The 18,981-nt window shown below is 39.9% G+C and overlaps 1 protein-coding gene across 3 annotated transcripts in view; it reads right to left on the bottom strand.

Moving 5' to 3' along the window:
- Window positions 1-18,981, bottom strand: part of tspan4a (tetraspanin 4a) — a 145,121-nt gene that overhangs the window by 107,124 nt on the left and 19,016 nt on the right. The window contains exons 1-2 of one of the 3 annotated variants that reach the window (XM_044355128.1): window positions 3,776-4,602; window positions 2,932-3,011 (exon numbers count right to left, since the gene is read on the bottom strand). In XM_044355128.1, the coding sequence (XP_044211063.1) occupies window positions 2,932-3,011; window positions 3,776-3,785 (90 nt within the window). In that variant the 5' untranslated portion in view covers window positions 3,786-4,602. The other 2 variants (XM_044355138.1, XM_044355118.1) reach the window with 2 other exon arrangements.

The raw sequence follows: 18,981 nt of genomic DNA, 5'->3' as shown, positions 1-18,981 counted from the left end.
CACAAAGAAAGAGTGCCCATTACAAGATAAGTAGAGGATTGCTCTCAGTTGGCTACTGTCATTTTCTTTGTAATTCTGTGAGTCGCAGGAAAAAAAGGAAATTTTTTACTTTCTTTGCTAATGTGGGATCAAAGAAAATTCACACCTCAGTGGTGTTATATAGCAGTGATGGTAGTAGACAGATACAGAATTTAGATTACGTTGCTTTAGTTGTATCTACCGGTGTTAGCTGAGTACATTCTTTCATTTTGATAGTAGTAAATTACTTGAATTAAATTACGGTATCAATACACTCTACTCTCTCATTTTGTGAAATCAGCAGTAACAATACAGTCACAACTGATCATTAGTAATCACAACCAGCACAATTTGTTATACACTCACTGTAGGTGACTGAAGAAGAAGCATCTTTTAGATGTAATTGTTCTCATATAAATATATCAACACTGTCCACAAAAAATAATGCATTTAAACACATCATATCAGTATCTGAATAATGTGATTTATGTGAAGTTTTATACAATATTTGCTTCTGCTGGGGTCAAACTACAAGACATTTGAAGTCTTGATTGACACAGATCAACCACTCACCTCTGGATCCTTTCAAAATTACATTACATTACATTATATTACATTACAGTTCATTATAAGTCCAATAATTAAACCTATTTTCTCGCAGCACAGTGCAGAAGCTGCCGTTTATTGATATTATCACAAGTATATTTCTGAAGAATTCTATGACATTTACAGAATATGAACTGATTGAAGTCACTTAATGCCCCCTGGAAGTCTTGTTTTTGCAGACCTCCAGTTGTTTAACTTCTCACCTTGCTGCAGTGCTGTACATGTCAACCCCAGGGCACTGTGACATCTCTGTTGGGTGCGTTTCAACCAAAAGTGTTAAGTTGCTATTTTAGTTGAGAGTCCCCTCTCAGAAGTCACTGTATGTGAGAACTTCTTAACAGTTAACCCAGTTGAGTTGTGAATCTCACTGATATAAATAATATATATAAGCCACTAGAAGCTCCAATTGACTTCCATTCAAAAGTGTCCGCTTGTCTCTAGAAATAGAAAGTCAACGAGCCATTAAGGTCTCAATGACTAAATTCAGGCCTTCTAATAAGTATGCTGGTGGTCATTTTGGAAATTATTGCTCCGTCAATAAGATTCGAAGACTAACATTAGCTTTGATATTTGCTATATGGGCGTTGATTGACAGCGTTGGCTTATCTGCTGCTCTCCCCGGTGCCAGGACTCACATTCTGACTATTGTCGCAATATTTCAGTAAGTTTAATGTTACTTGATTACAATACCTGCCCTATTAGCACAATTTATCTAAAGTACCTAAAGTTAGTTCAGGTGACCACTGCTCAGAGTTCCCAGCAAGCTAGCATTAGCTTGGGTCCAAGGTAGCAGGGTGCGTTACCAGAGCATGAAAGTTAACACCCTGCAGTCCTTATTTGGAACATCCTGGCTCCAAACAGAGAAGATTGCGCTGACCATAAGCTGCACCCTTGGGCTTCAAACCAGCTCCAATGCCAACCAATGACTGACATCACCCTTCGCTACGACCATCTTTATATGCAGACGATGGTCAAATGTTTTCAGAATATCAAGGTATACAAAACTTACAGTATGAATTTATAACTTGAAAGTCTATATTTTGAATGAGGCACACAGACACACTGGGTTTGGAACCAGTGGGCATAAAACTGAAATGGCTTGTAAATTGCTACTGAAATGGTGGACACACTGAGGTCTGACATTAGCCATCAGCAGATACTATGACTCAGATGTGTTATTTTCAAAGACAGGCTTCATATTGAAAGTGCTTGTCTCATCTTAGCTGGATGATCCTAAAATGATTGGCTTCTCAGGAGGAGAAGGCTATAGCTCATCATGGTCAAGTGGTCATTATTTATCCCCCGCGGCAACACATACACACACACACAGAGTGTACTAATAACAAATACTATGACCCCTCTTTGACAGCATTTTACAGCAGGCAGAAGATGTGGAGGTGAAGAGGTCACTCATTCCCTGAGGGAGATTGCATCTTGGTAGCTAAATTGCATTTCAGCGTTCAAGGCCTCATCTCATTCCATTACCAATAAGAACAGACGTATGACAAATCAAAGTAATCCAAGAAAGGTAACCACAGAGAGCAACATCCTATCAAAAGTCTGTGACAAGTTGGAATGGATTTCACAAAGGGAGTCTGTAGCCAAAAAAAAACCCACAGATGAAGCAGAGATCAAGATCTTTAAATCTGAACCACAGTTGGGGAACATGACAGGCTTCATAGTGTGAATGAAAGTGAACTGTTGTGGGGCTATCGGAGCAGGATTGACAGAGGCAGACAGGCACCAAGGCTCGAACGTCCCCACGGCAAACAGATAAGATCAGCCAGATAGACCGGATTGACAGCAGATGCTTTGAGGGGCTGAGAAGTGCTGCTGCACAGGGAGGAGGGTGAAGCAGAGGCAGGTGAAGAATTACAGCACAATGGTAACACTGTGATTAACTATAGTACACACAATACACGCTCCAAATATGCCAAAGCTTAACACAGCAAACAATGCAGTGCACACCCACACTTAAACTACTGTATAGGGAACAGAAAAAGCTCGACTCACCCACACAGTGGGCTTTGTACACATGATCTAAATGCATGATCTGTCTCTTTCTCACACACCGCCACCCCCCCCCCCTCCTAGCTCATCTCACATCACTCTCGCTGAACAAACACACATATCAGAGCTGAGTCTAAACCGAAAAATAGGACTTTACAGTGAAACAAAAACCAATTTAAAAGTCAAGAAAGCAAGACAGCACTTTCTGAAAAACAAATATTGCTAAAACTCACATACACACACACACACACACACACACACACTCAGTGATAGAAAAATAAAAGACAATTCACTCACCCAGAAAAGGAGGTTGAAGAAGACCATTCCATAACGCAGGGCCATCATACAACCCTCGGCCATCCTGCAGCGCCGCAGTTCTAGGAGGAATATGAAGGAGAGGTCCAGGTAAAACACCACATACTTCTTCCCCTGGGCGTAGCGCCCCTTGGACGTCTGCGGCCCCTTTGTTGTGTGGAAGCCGAACGCAAACGGCGGCCGCTTATACTCAAACTCCCCACTGAAGCGGTGAAACCCAGAAGTGAACGGCGGCGTGTCAGGTTTACTGTCCAGAGACGGACTCCGCCGGTACGGAGTCTCGTCTGTGCTCGAGCGTCTCATTACAGAAGCTGAATGAGCCTTAAAGAGTTTTTAATAGTTACGCTGTAATTCAGCTCTGCACAAAGTCCACAATCAAGGATCAGAAGTTATTCCTCTGAGGAGCGAGCGTTGGATTTCAATAATGTTTTGACCTATCCTCAGTTTGCCTCAAAAATAATTATTACCCGTCAAACCCTTGGATTCAATTACACCCCAGGTGTGATCGCACTTGATCTCAGTTAATTTGTAGATAATGTGCTGCCATTCACTTGACAGGAGTTCTTCTTTTTAATCCTATAGTGCCACTATATTCAGGACACCTGTGTAATTCTGTGTATTTAGGACATAATCCCAACACACACATACACAGCTGCACGTCTCTGTTTCCCTCTCTCTAATCCCTCAAACACAGGTGTCATGCTCTGCGAGATAAGCTGGGTTGCAGTTTCATCTAACAACAGTTCAATCAGGCAGGTGACTGGAGGGCTTCGATTCGACCTCTCCAGCTGCTTTGGGTTGGCAAAACGATCCAGAAACGTCCTACCTGATCTCATGAGAAATTCCTGAGCAGGTGCTCTTGGCCGGGAGGTAATGGCACCCCTGCTTCAGCCAATCAACTTCTTTTACTCAGTAACACATAACACATCCACTGAGAATGAAATGCTGCGCTGAGGTCTATGTCGTGTCTGAGTGTGCTCGGCAGTGTCCATGTGGTCGTGGCTGTCGATGTGCTTTTGCTGACATGCAAAAAAAAAGGAAAGAACTAAACAAGACAAGATGAGCAGGAAAGGTGATGTTATGAATGTGAGAGGGAGACTGAAAAACAACGGAGGCATGAAGGGATGAATAACGCATGTGAGCGGACCATTCTTTGGCTTTTTGAATTAGTATCCCTGTTGAATTCCTGCCTTGCCTAATTTCCTCCTCGCTTCTTTTTACCTCTGCCCTAACTTGTCCCTTTCTCTCTGAAAAGTATCTAGGGTTTACTCTGCCTCTCTCCACAGCCCATTCTTCACATATCTAGCAATTCACCCTCCTCAACTCCCTCTCTTCCTCCACCTCACACTGTGTCCCTTTCTGCGCTCCCCCCTCTGTGCCGATGGCGGTTAATTAATTTCCAGACTCTCATCAGTGAGGCAAAGTGTGCGGTGTCCCCTCTTCTTGTCTATCCCTCCTCCGCTACAGCGTTTCTCTCCTCTTCTCTACGTGGGCAAGGAGATCAAGGTGTCCACCGGGGTCATGGCCATGCAGCGAGCAGGAAGGGGAGACAGGCAGGGAGAAGAGAAAGACAGTTTCCTCAGAGAAGCAAAAGAAAGACTGCAGTGTTTGAGCGCTAGTCCAGCCTCGCTGCCTAAAGCTCCCTCCCTCTTTCTCTTCACCAGCTCCTGTTCTCTTTCTCTCTCTGTTCCCCCCTCCCCTTTTCCTTGCTCTCCTCTCTCACAAGCTCTGATGCTCTCTCCTCCGCGCGCACAATCTCAAACACCCTATCCCTCCTCGGTAACTGTCCCCAAAACCTTGCAGCGCGAAAGGCAAGAGCAGTCATTCATATTCTGGCCACACCTTACTAGGAGGCACAACCAATCACTGTCTTGTAGCCCCATCCTCCCTCATGCACACGCCAATCATGCCCTCCTATCTACAAGATAACACTCACACATGCACACACGCACACACACACACGCAATGTATGTGCACACTTAGACACACACAGAACCTGGTGTGTTGTTAACATACCAGTGCTGAGAAGCCTGCTGCACTTGTGCTAGTGCCTTCTCCTCTCCTCTCCTCTCCTCTCCTCTCCTCTCCTCTCCTCTCCTCTCCTCTCCTCTCCTCTCCACCTCCTGCCTGGATCTCATTCCACATGCAGAGGTTGTTGTTGCGCACAACCCGGGCTGCTCTCTGCACGCTTGGCTTCAGTCATGTTCCCTTTTCCCTCTCTGCCTCTGGACCTGGACTTGTGTCATACAGTATCCGTGTAGCCGGATACTCGGCACAGATTTTCCACACTACAAACAACTAAACACACACCTGAAGTGTGTCTCTGTATCAACGCACTGGGAAGCGTACACTGCTGCTGACATTCACACAAAATAACTGCATGTTCGCTACAACCTGGTAGCCATCTGGGTCAGTTGCTTTATGAGTCCACAGAGACATTTCAAAGCTGCAAAGGTACTCACTTTATTCATGAATGCATCAAGTATTTAAAGGATTTCTGTTTTGCCTCCTGCATGTATTTTTGTATGACCGCAGAGGCAGCGGCCTGGGACAGTGAATGTGACTTACTGACTGACATTGTTCATGCGTGACATTTAGGCTAATGGTGTTTTCTCCGAAAACATTAGTTGTACGTGCACAAAATCAGAATAAGAAGAAAGGATTTGGTCTTTCCTCATGATTAAGGACTTTATCAGATGATTTTGAACTGTTCTTTAACTGATGAGCGGTGGATGGTGTAACACTGCAGTAAAAGAGTTTTTAAATTAAATGAGTATCTACTGCAGTACTGGCTGTTGAGAGTTAAACCTTTTTGTGATTCTACAGCTGCCTAAAATGTTGCTAGTATGGCACGCAACTCGTGTTTTATTGGGAATCTACATAGAAAGTGAGATATTGAAGCTTTCTATCCGTTCAATCCACACTGACTCCGACCTGCATTCGGACGTCTCTGTCCACAGAACCGGCTGCCTGTCAGAAGCTCCTGGCGAGCTGAGAGGACATCAGCCAACCAAACTGTCTTCACCAGGCTGACTGCTATAGAAGCAGAGAAGGGGTTTCTGGCACAGCTTCACCTATTTTCAAGGTGCACGGAGCATGGAAAAACGTCTAAAGAGGTCAAAACTCCAGTGATTATAAAGTTGTCGGCATTTTGACCTCTTAACCAAGATGACTGACAGCAGAAATTTCCTGAACCAAAATAGTTTTAATGTAGGCTCCATGGGAATCGACAGTGTTTGTATTTATTGATTTCATTTCCTTGCTGCTGGGGAATCTGCCAGTAGTGAAACTGGCAAGCTCACAGGCAGACTGGGAGCCTTGATGAATCAATATACCGGAGATACCACTGGTGCCGGACTTGGAGGGGATGGGGGGGAGGTGAGGGGGGGCAAGGAGACTTGATGAAAATGAAATCAAAGTGATCTGACATCCAATAAAATTTCATTATGAATTGTGTGTGTGTGTGTGACGTCCAATGCCAGAGCTGAAGAGAGTTTCTCAAGTCTCCTTGCATCTGATCTACAATGACAGAGAAACGGCTTAACAATCTGCTTTTCCTGCACATCCACAAAGACCTGCCTGATGACTTGGACATGAGCAAAGTGTTAAATAGCTTTTGCTTTGCCAAAGCAAACGCTACAGGACCTATTGCTCGCTTCAGTACTTTGGAAAATAAGCCTGGGGGACTAAACCTTGCGGTGCTGTCTATTTTTTTAGTAGGCATATTGGATATCAAGACTCCATTTTAATAGGGCATGAATTTTGATCTTTTAAACCCCAAATGGACTGGTTGGTTGGTTGACTGGTTACAGTGTAACAGTTCTCAGAATGAAAAACATAAGAGTCTTGTTAGAAGACCACTACCCATTACACTGATGAGATGAGGGAATGCATTTCTTACCATATTTTAGTTGTACAAAAACAGTAAGCTAGGCTGAGATTGAAAGGAAACTGACATGAAAAAGTTTACTAGCCTTTAATATATAAACAGCAGGAGATTTGTGTGATTTAAACAGCTGTCTGTGGAGATTACGCTTCACTAAATACACCAGAGGAGAAAAAAAATCTCTTGGAGCGGGTGTAATTAAGTGGGTGTATCTCAAAGTCAGTGTGGATTGATACATTCAATAAAACGGAAGCATATCTGTTCTGTGAGATGTACAAGTGACAGACGTCTAAAACGCTTGTAAAAACACTTTCTATGTGGATTGGTCGATATATATCATCATATTTGTTTCTCAATTATCCATGATAATCACCCACGCTCACTTCCAATGTCATCTTACTAACTTTTTAGCTGTGATCTGCCATCAGTGTCGTCAGCATTGGGCTTCCAGGGCTTTAGCTGGTAATGTCTTTTGACCAGCCCTGAATCTTTCTTTACCTTGCGAAGCTGCCGGATTTGTGAGATCACGATATCGAGCAAGGGTCCATCTTGTAAGGCTTCAAGTTATGCACTTGTATCCGAACCACCAGTGATGTGAAACGAGAGAAAAGTGTGAAACAAGATCTGTTATGTTGCATTTTGTATCAGAAATCCTACCTGACAAAGTATTCTTGGATCATATCAATTACCCAGTAAGGCATTTTGTTCCCAAACCCATTCAGTGCAGATGTTGTTGGAAATCTGGACACAGCTCACTTGTGTGTAGACATGATTTGTAGATATGTGATAAATATGGATAAGTGCTGCAGAAGATATTGTGAAAAAGAACCCAAGTGTAGTCAGTGTGGGGGGGAGTCATGAGGCATGGCAAGCAGATTCTCCGAAGAGAAAGAAAAAGATGGAAATCATGAGGATCAGGTCTAAGAGAAGGCTAAGCCATGAGGAAGCAGCTAGGACTGAAAAGATTCAAGAGCTAAGGGAGAACAAATCAGGTAGGAAGCATGATGAATATTGTTTCTGTAAGGACAAGATTAAATTCTTAGCATTTCTGGCCAGGGTGATTAACTGTGCCGCTGAGGCAGAAAGGAAATCCGAGAGAGGGAGATAGATCTGAGATAGTTGTTGATGCAGCGAGAAAGTTTTTGGATATTGTGTAAATTACTGGAGAGAAAGTGGAGGGGCTGTTGAGAGAGGCTTTCAGGCCCTCTCAGCGTCTAGACTGAGAAGTGATATTAGAAAACTTTATTCATTTATTTTTTGTTATTTTTATTTTATTTTATTTTATATGTAATAATTTAGGGTAGATAGGAGAATTGAGTTTTATTTTCAATCCAGTAAAAGGCGGTAATGCAACATTTTAGATGCAAACCCCCTCTAAAAACCAACAAAGAAGAAAAAGAAGAAGCCTCCTTTCTCTCGGGTGCTGCGTGCAAGCCCATGTCCACACCTGCGCCATGGCCTGGACACATAGCGTGCACTGCTGCCTCTGCTTCATACTGTCTGTTCAGCTGTCAGGGTCACACAGCAGTGGCAACACTACACCAAAAAAGATAAAACAAAAGTCCTACTAGCGACTGTGCTGCACCTCGATTTGAGAATCACTGGTTTATTGACTATTATAGCTAAACAAAGCCTAACTACATATCTGTGATATCTGCTGCTGGTTTATTCTGACATTTTTGCCAGAGAACGTGGCTAAGCTAATGTTACTGGTACATGTCAATTAGCGTAGGGGTTACAGCGTTGCCTTGATATATCTGATAACTAACCCGCTAGCTAATGTTAGCTGCTGCATTGTTTAGCTCCTGGTATGTAAGTGTTTAAGTATGTAACATTATGCTACCTTTGTTTGATAGTTGATCAATGGCCATCATGTGAGGGCCATTTAATTTCGGATTTTTTTGCCAAGAAGGGAGAGAGCAGACTGGCAACAAGAGGAAGAGAGAACACACATGGTCCAACAACAAGACTTATCTAAATGCCCGGGGCAAGTAAAATGCCACATCGGGCTGGTAAATGTAATAACATAAAAAAATGTTTCACATCATTTCATTTTTTTCAATCATTGTCTTATAAATTAGGTTCTCGTTCTCTGGCACACAGCATAGCCCCCTCCCCTTGCACGCGGCAGAATATTGGCGCATGCGGCTGGCCAATCAAGAATCGAGTAGCCTAGCTGTGAGATGAAATAAACATCCCTCAGGATTATGTGAACACTGTCAAATAGAGTAATCAGTGGAGCATGTAATTTTTCACTGACATAAATACTCTTGAGAACGAGAAACATTAAAGAGGGAAATCAGGAAGCTTGGAGTGGAAGAAATGAGTCTAAAAATGTATTTGCCATCGGGTTAGAGAGTCTATTCCACTATTTGAAAGAAACTGATCAAAAGAAATTAGAGTTCAGTGAAATATAGGGGATGTGTCACATCGTTTTTAATATGCAAGAATGTTTGTTGCTTCGCATCTATGACACACTGTGTCCTTGTTCTGTTTCATTTACTTAAATAAAGATTAAATATTACAGTTAACTTTAGTCTTTGTTGTTATTTGATAACTGCTAATAAATAAAACAATTTGTATAGAGGCAAGTAAAAACTGACTTCGGGCAAGTAGATTTCTGAACCACTTGCCCAACCTAGCAAGCGAAACATTAACGTTGGACCCTGCACAGGTAACTATTCATAATACTTTGACTGTTACAATAATAATAATACATTTGAAATGAATTCGAATTGGAAAGTGCTGCTGGATACTACTACTACTATAGATACTACATAGATACTACTGCTACACTGGGTGTCTGTCTTCATTTATACATCTCTCTGTTTGTGAACACAGTTTTGATTGGTAACTGAATCATCTTTGGTAACAGTTCCTCTGTACTGTAATTGCCTTATCTGTAGTGTGCAGTATACAGTATAGATGTTGTGTTATGTCTAGAAAGTAGTCTTTAGATAAGTGTAGTAATACAAGTTTTATTTTGTTAGTTTAGTTTGTTCACTCTGTCATTGACCACCACAAAATATATTGCAAATTAAGTAGCAGACTAGTAACTAGTAGAACTGCAGTCAAGAGCAGACTCTAGTTCTCAAGCAACTAGTAGGTAGCTAGTATATATTTAAATTTCATTATTAATGTTAGTATCTGTTTTAACTTTTCAGGTCAGCCAGCAATACGAGAGGACAGTTATCCAACACAGCAAACAGGTCATCCAAGAAGAGTTGAAAGAGTTAGAGGAGTATACCCTGACGATTTAGGTGGCAAAGATACAGGACCAAAACATTTTCACAGAACTGATTTGGCATATTATTGTGTAGGCTAATGAGACAACATTTATCCTGCATTTATACCGCTCAACTACCAGCTTACAGTGTTTTATTCAACATGTCTATTTTTCAATGGACTTGAGAGGGTTTTGGCTCCAAATTATCCATCCAGATAATTTGGGGACCTGTTTTAATCTTCCCAAGACCCATGTGAAACACTGCTGTAGATCGTGCATGCACTAAATGGCAGTATAAACTTACCTACTAGCCTACATAAAGTAGATTTTTGTTTTGTCTAAGTTGGTTTGATGGATAATCTATGAAAATAATTGTTTGTTTTTTAACCAACGCGCATCATGTTAATTTTAAATAGCCTGTATTGTCCACCCACTAGATGGCAGTGTATGCACCCATTTCATGATGCAGAGTTGCCAAGGTGCCCCCTCACCCCATCGATCTGTCAAAAACAGACATGCATGCTATATCTCGGAAACATCCCTGAAATTCTTCGTTAAAGCACAATTTATAAGATTGATTGTTTTATGAATATGAAAAACGTGTTATGGGAACAATCTTTATGGTAATAAATGATTTTATCATGTAGGCATAGATGACATGAGTTGAAAGACAAAGGATACTTGGGGAGTTGGTAACACAATTTTGAGGAAAAGGCTGATATTCCCTAAATGTTTGTACAAATAAACAAGTGTTTCAATTCAGTCTACTGTCACCAGGCTGCTGGTTTACTTTATTTGTACAACACAAAGTGCTAAACATTACAGCAGTCAAATAAAAATCTAAAAGCAGAATAAAAAAAAGTAAAGTGGCAATTAAAAACTGGTGCCATAGGTTTGAGAATCCTCAGCTGCCCTGCAGAGGTCCATTTCATCCAAAACAATTGTCTCAACATTACTATTAAAAATTCAGTTTCAAATGAAATGTAATGTTTGCGGTAGTCATACAATGAATAAAATTATATTAAATTTAAGCAGCAGTGTTCCAGGCAGAACAGCAGGGACCACCCAAAAAAAATTGAGTACACACTCCACACACACACACACACACACACACACACACCGTGACCACAGCCCCAGATGGTCTGGGCTTATCCCCAGACCTTGTCATCTCCTAGAAACGCTCCTGATGTGTGCTGTCTAAAAAATGTCTCCACTGTTTGACTCTCCCCACGTCCTGTATGCTTTGGCTGGCATGAAGCAGGAGTATGGATGTATTAAGAGAACTGGATATGGTGCAATATACATTACGGTGGCTAATGATGTTACTGCAACAAACAATCCCCTGCAGCCCAAAAAGCATTTTCCCCATAAAACTCTGTTATAAAAAGGTGGATTTTTTTAATAATTTGCATTATTACAAAGTCACAGTGCTTTTGACTTAAAGGACCAGTGTGTAGAATTTATTGGCAACTAGCAAAACAGACATGGCAGAAATGGAATATAATATTCATAAGTATGTTTTAATTAGTGTTTAATCACCTGTAAATAAGAATTGTTACCTTAGGATGAGCCCTTTATATCTACATAGTGAGCAGGTCCCCTTCCACGGAGCCATGTTGCACCGTCATGTTTCTACAGTAGCTAGTTTCGTGGTCGCCCCAGGTTCTCCTACACACCTGAAAGGGGAGGGGTATTCAGTTTGTTGCAATCTGCAACCTCACCGCTAGAAGCCACTAAATCCTACACAGCGCTCCTTTGAGCCTTTCATTTTACTTTGGAAAAAACCTAAAAATGTGTTAAGGAGAATTCCTCGCTCAAATAAAATGTAAAACTGTAATGACCAACACCAATTTCAACTGCTGAGTTAATTTTATGTCAAATATGTCATCAAATTGCTTCAGTACAGTCAGTGCTGTCAGGAAAGTCACTCAAATTATGTTTATTGAACAAATATGGTTGTTCTAGCCAAGCAAAATAGCTAGAAAAAGTGTGAAGCGTCTTCATCGGCTGTTACAGTAAAACAGGAGGGTTAGCTGTTAATCCTCAACAAGTAAACAGGTAGTCGGCATATTTTATTGATTTAATCTTGGACAGTTGGATATCATACTAACTTTCTAGGAGACAAACAGCTCTTTTTAGTTCAGCTTGATGATCTAATGCAGAATAACAGTATACATACAAAAATGGCATTGGTTACATATACCGGTCTAGGGCTGCAACTAACGATTATTTCATTATTGATTAATCTGCAGTCTATAAAATGTCAGAAAATTATGAAAAAATGCTTGTTATAAATTCTTAGAGCTGAAAGTGATGACTTCAAATGTCTTGTTTTGTCAAAAATCCAAAGAAATTCAGTTTTAAATGACGCAGAAAAGCTTCAAATCATCACATTTAAGAAGCAAATGTTTGGCCTTTTTGCTTAATGAATTATTAAAATGATTATTCAACTAACAAAATAGTTCAGATTAATTTTCTATCGATTGACTAATTGATTGACTGATCATTGCAGCTCTGTTCCTCATACTTATTCATGATCCCTATCGATAAATTATAATACACGTTGAAAGAAATCACATATATCTCACTAATATGTCAATGAAGCCAGTACAGAATGATCTGCTCGGCGTCACTTTCATAAAATATACAGACGGGGATGAATCATGCAGCAGAAAACTCATTATAACTGGATTGTCATTAACATACTGTGACGCCGTAAAGCAAAACACCTAACTGTTCGTCATTCATGTTCACATCCATGACACCAACACAACTAAACGGGACTCTAACCTACATTCTTAAACACACACACACACACACACACACACACACACACACACACAAACCAGCAAACTAAGTAAATATGCAGTGGCACCCTGGGGTTGACGGCTGCTTTGATGTCCTCAGCATGAACAAATACACAGATGGAGAAAAAAAAAAAAAAAAGGTTTATACTGCAGCAAGGGAACATGATACACACAACATGATGAATCTCATCTGAGACTGAAGGTTTATAGATAGGGGCAAATATTAAAGCATTTCATGAATCGCTGTGATGTGGAAATAGGAAGTAAATGGACAGACGAGCTCAGTCAGATAGACGAAGCGCGTCGTGCTGCACTCTGGTCTCCGTGCAGCCGTAAAGGGGTCAGAGTCTGGTTTGCTTTGCCTTGTTTAAAGCTGGAATATGACTCTCCCCTGAATATCTCCACTAAATGACAAAACACGCTAAAGGGACATGTGCACTGCGCACAGAGAGGCGGTATGAGCATACGAAATGAGAATGTCTTTCCACCAGACTGGCAAATTATTTAGAGCTGTTTGCCTGGTAGAATTTTAGCTTAGTCAGCCAGTACAGGCTTTACATGATGCTATTTTTGGAAAATCTTTTTAACTGTCAGACTTCATATGCCTGTTTTAAGACAACTTATTTCTCCTTGGATATTTTTTTTCCGATTCAATAAAATGTCTCTTATGTGGATTCATTATGTACATATACAGGCGGCATACAGATGCAAAGAGCAGGCATGGTTGCTAATGATTATGTTGGGCCAATTATCTTGAGATCACAACATGATTATCGTGTGATCTTGTTTTCTCTCCTGATCAGAATGTAATGATTTCATTTACTCAGAGTAAGGAATTATGTTTCTATTTATTTTTCAGACCGTTCCTTGAGATAACCGTTTGATATCCTGAGATAATTTGATAATATTGAGATAACAAGATTTAGCGTTTAACTGTCAAATTGGTATCAGCCTCAAACATGCATGTTTTAATCATTTCTACTGCTGATATTTTTGAGACCTTATATAAAAAAAATCTGTCACATGATCTCACCTCCAGTTGTTGCTGTTTTGGTAACAGCAGACAGAAAAGTACAGCCGTTTTCCAGCCAGGGTTTAAAAGTGGATAATTCATTGAAAGCTAGTTTTCTCGAGGCATGAAATAGCTCAACCTCAGGGTTAAGTCAGTGATTTATCCTTTATCAAATCACATCGATTTGTTCAAATAAATGACACTAAGGCACCTTAACACTCTGAGTCGGTAATAACATTAAATAGTTTAATGTTACCTCACAGTTCTTGACATTTTCCGGCCGTGAATAATGTGAAGGTCAGAATATCGCATCATGATCAGTGTTCAATCATCAAAATCTGAGAATTATCCAGGTTGAGGTATCACGTTCCAAAAACACAGCTGTGGTGCAGCAGATGAGCTGACTGAAAGCACATTTTCACAACAGCATGACACCAAAGATCACTGAGGAATTAGAGCCTTTAATATTAATAACAACAGCTCTGGTGGGAAATAAACATGTTTTACTCAACCGACCAGACTCGGGGGGGATTTAAGATTTGCTTCACTGACAAAAGCGAGGTTTATGGAAAATAAAACTAAAATAGACACATCAAGATATCAACAAAGTGTTTTGTTAAAAAAAAAACTGGTACCAGCATTTGCAGAATGAGTAAAAAGGCAAATATAAGCTCAAATAAGATACATCATGTGAAAGCCTTTTGGTAGAACTGCTGATGAAAAGATTTAATATAAAATAGAGTAGTGTTGAAATAAGAATATATTATTATAACTATTGGAAGCCTGCCAGTTTCATCAGAGCACAAAAATAATGTGAGTAGAGAGTGATGGCATTTTAACAAGCTTTTAGTATGTCACTCAAGGTTTAAACATTATTAAAGATAACACCTTTTAGACATCATTTGTTGAACGTTTCTGTTTACAACAGAAGAAAATAACCTCAACTGTGTCTAAATTTATCTGAAGTTTCGGTCTCAGATACATTCAGTACTTGACAACAGTCAGGCAGAAGTGTCAATGCGGGATATTTTTGGTTTAACGGAAAGATGGTGCTCAGTACCGTTGGCATGGCACAAACACGTCTGTATAACATGCGAACAGATGGAATTTTATTTAAGAAGATTGAGATCAATCGTCATAAAATAAGAAGTCCGTTATAATTTCTTAAAGACCATGGTGATGTCTTCAAATGTCTTGTTTTGATAGATGAAGATATTTAATGAGTGATATAGGTAAATTAAATTAATCTATATAACCCAGATTGTGAAATAATGTCTGTGACTGTATATAAATGTTCATACCATCACCAAGGTCTGGTCTGTATTGTATTTATGTGGTAGTTTATAACTGATGGTTCTTATCCATGTGCCATTCAGGGTAGAGGAAGGGAGGAGGGAGGAACTTTAAAGACAGAGGAGCCTTTTGTCGGGCAGTTGATGAAGGTCATGATATACGTACATAAACACGAGTGCCATGTTTGTATGTTTATGTTAAAATAATCTATGTCCAGTATTGCAGATGTATGTAGAGGCTGATGATCCGCTGTTAAATTCAATCTAACTTCCAATACTGAAAAATAAATATTTGATCACAAAAAACAGTGATATGGTTACCATTTAAAGTTTGTATTTGCCAGTGACTTTAGTTAGATTAGTTAGATTTGATACTATTTATATTTGCATTTAAACAAATCTCTTGTTAAGAAGGGATATCTAAAGAGCATCATAGTCAGACTAAGCATGAGTAACAGCCTGCGTTTGAATGGTAATATTGGCATATAAAATGTTAATATTAACTTAAAAGTGAAGCTGAAGCTATTTGATGATTAGTTTAACACAAATATATGGGATACATGTATCATTATACGAGATTCAGCCATAAATGTCAGTACCACTTTTAACAGCAATTCATCCGATAGTTAGATAGATATTTTACTGCGAACCAAAGTGTTGGAGCGACAGAATGATGGACAGATGAAATAACAGACAGACTGACTCTGCTCTCCCAAGAGTCACACCACTATTTAGGTCAGACTGCACTAACGAAAATTACAGAATAATGTTGAGAGGAGCGCTGTGATGCGTACAAAAACACTCTGTCATTGTTCCCAAATGGCCCACATTGTAAATAAACATGAATTAAAGAATTAACTAAACACATTAACCAACATAAATGAATAATATGAATCCACAAAAGCCTGAGAGTGAGAAATGAATGAGTCACACCTCGATCACCATTAGTAATGTGGTGACTTAATACCTTTGTACATTATAATTTAGCATTAATTAATGGTGTTAACTAAAAGATTTAATTAATATATTAATTCAACAAGGGGATTTCACATGTGGGGGACACAAAACAATTAACTAACCATGAAAAGCTTGTGATCCAACGTATTGTTCATTAGGCATGTGTTTGTGTATGAGTCCATTGATGTCTGCAGTTGTGAAACCTGACACGGTGAAATGTAATTACGCTGCATGCCATGCTAAGAGCCAAACAGACACACTGTCAATGCAAAGAGTTTGGATGTAGGCGGATGCAAAGAATGGCTCTACGCCTTCCTGTATTCATTGTGTGAAGAAAAGAGGAGAAATGAAGAAAAATGTATTTCTGTGTGTCAAGTCAAATAAATATTATGATGTTACTGTTAGCTGTTTGAAGCACTGGTTTGGCTTGGAGCTGCTTAACTAACATGATGTGTTAGTAGCAAAGGTCATGCTCAGTTTCAAGATAAGCCTGCTGATATTTTTTTTTTAATTTTTTCTTATGCATGAGAGAGTTCATTCTTGACTTCTGGACATAATAAATTGATTGTTTTGACTAAATATCCAGGTCTATTTGCTATTTTTTTACAGAGATTTGAGTCATATACTGGTTTTCAATAATAGATTAGGTTTGTCCAGTTGTCATGGAGATGAAACTGTTAACTTCACTAAGATCAGTTGCTGTTATGATTTCATCCATAGTACTTTGAGGACTTCTCATCTGTATTGCCTTAAAAATTAAGCATGAAAGAAAATGTATTCGTAGCCTTGGATATAGTAGTTTGAACAAGGTCAACAAATTGGCTTTTACTGGAGCTTTCAGATGAGAAGTTCTTGAAGTCTTTTCTTTGTTTACTACAGCACATATATGTATATGATCTGTAAATCACTTGTCCTTTGTTCTCCTGTGAGAGAAAAAAAAAATCAGAAACCTAAAGGGAGAAATGTATATTTTTAATTCTTTGGTTTCATGATGGTGCCTCCTAGTTTTGCATTATTTCGATGAAATACGGTTCTGTCATCCGCTTAAGTAGCTGGAGTCCTTATTTCAACACTGCAAATCAGACAGACACTGAGTCACACTGAGTCTGATAATACACAACACAAGAGCCACAGACTCTGAATAACAACTATTATCTTTCCTGCTAAAGTCTCCTTCTCATCTAACTCACAAACACACGTCTCGTCCTGCACCTCACCTCGTTGGACGAGCCAGTAACACTGTGTTTAAGCATTCACCATTATTCTGTAACTGTCACAAGTGACCGCAGTGGCAACTGTTCAGCAAAACTTACACAGTCACACATATATGGATAAAATCATAACAGCTACTTAGCATGTCAACAGATCCGTCTCCATATCAACTTGGCAAACTCCAGCCACTGATAAAAACTGTGTGATATGGTTTACAACTCCAAAACTAACAATTAATTGATCCCATTAACAAGTATTGTCTGTAGATACTGTACATACTCACTTGCACACCAATGTGTATTAATCTATGGCTGAAAGTAGTCCTCAACAGATACACTATTTACTCTTATTTGAATCACATTTAATTCATTTAAAATAAATGCATTATAGACAGGATGAGGAAGAAGACGGAGAAACACACTGTTGATTTTGGTCTTGATTTGTTGTTGTTTGCTTTCTAACTTTTCATTTTGTAATTATTTTTGTGTTTAGTGGTAGCGGGTGAGATCAACCACAGCCCAGTCTGGGTAAGAATAGATGAACATGTGTCTTTTGCCATTTGTGTTGGTGCTGGTTTGGAAAGCCTAAAGGTAAATTACCTATCATCAGGGAAGGTGAACTGAGAAAATTGAACTTTAATTATTTATACAGTTTTTATAGCACAGGCTGCCTCCTCCACTGCCTCCACATAAAAATGTAATTAGGTTTAAAGTTGTTATCAGCAGGTCTGTGTCTCCTCATGTTCTCAAATGAGACAACATGCTTAACAATGCATAGGTCTTGCATTAAAGCGGGAGTGGGCAGTTTTCTGGAAAAGACAAAAAAAATGCCAGAATTTGAAAATAAAGCCCTCCTCCTGCAGCTCTCCCCCCTCCCCTCTCTGTCCTAAGCCCCTCCCACCAGACGAGCACAGGCATATGTACACGTATCATATGTGCACGCAAACAGTGTTTACTACTGCACTCACTCACACATACAACTTCCTCTCAAAGCACAACAACCTTTAACGGACAGTAAACAGTACACAGAACCACCTCTCAGCTTTTTAAAGTCTGCCACAAAAGCAGTGAGTGCCTCAAGTGCACATGCAGAGTGCACGCTGGTAGGCAAGTAGGTAGGTAGACAGGCAGGTCGGCCATCCAGTCGTTTCATGCTGGCCGAACGAAATGATTGGATGGGCTTATTACAGGCGTGCAACAGCCACAGAGCATTTGATCGATTGATTGATTGCTGTTGGGATGTAAAGAGAATTTCAACAAATACAACAAAACAATCCATCAATCCGTTGTCTTTACTGCTTATCCTAATAAGCAGTAAAGACTTGTTATTGCTTTCAGTGTCATGTGTCTTTGCTTTTGTGTTGTACTGCCTTTGTTTGTCAAAAGCACTTTGTTACTATCTTTACTATTATTACTATCCTCCAGAGGGTCGTGGGGGAGCTGGAAGCAATTTCAGCTGACAACAGACAGGTTGCCAGTCAATCATAGGGCTCACATATTATATAGACACAGACAACCATTTACATTCACACTTCCAGGCATTTTAGAGTCACCAATTGACCTAACCTGCATGTTCTTGGTCTGTGGGAAGAAGCCAGAGTACCCAGCAAGAGCCCATGCAAACCCCAGCCGGTCGGTGGA

The sequence above is a fragment of the Thunnus albacares genome, chromosome 1, assembly GCF_914725855.1.
Source record: "Thunnus albacares chromosome 1, fThuAlb1.1, whole genome shotgun sequence".
Classification (NCBI taxonomy): Eukaryota; Metazoa; Chordata; class Actinopteri; order Scombriformes; family Scombridae; genus Thunnus; species Thunnus albacares.
The sequence above is the reverse complement of the archived record's forward strand: the minus strand, read 5'-3'. Positions and strand labels throughout refer to the sequence as shown.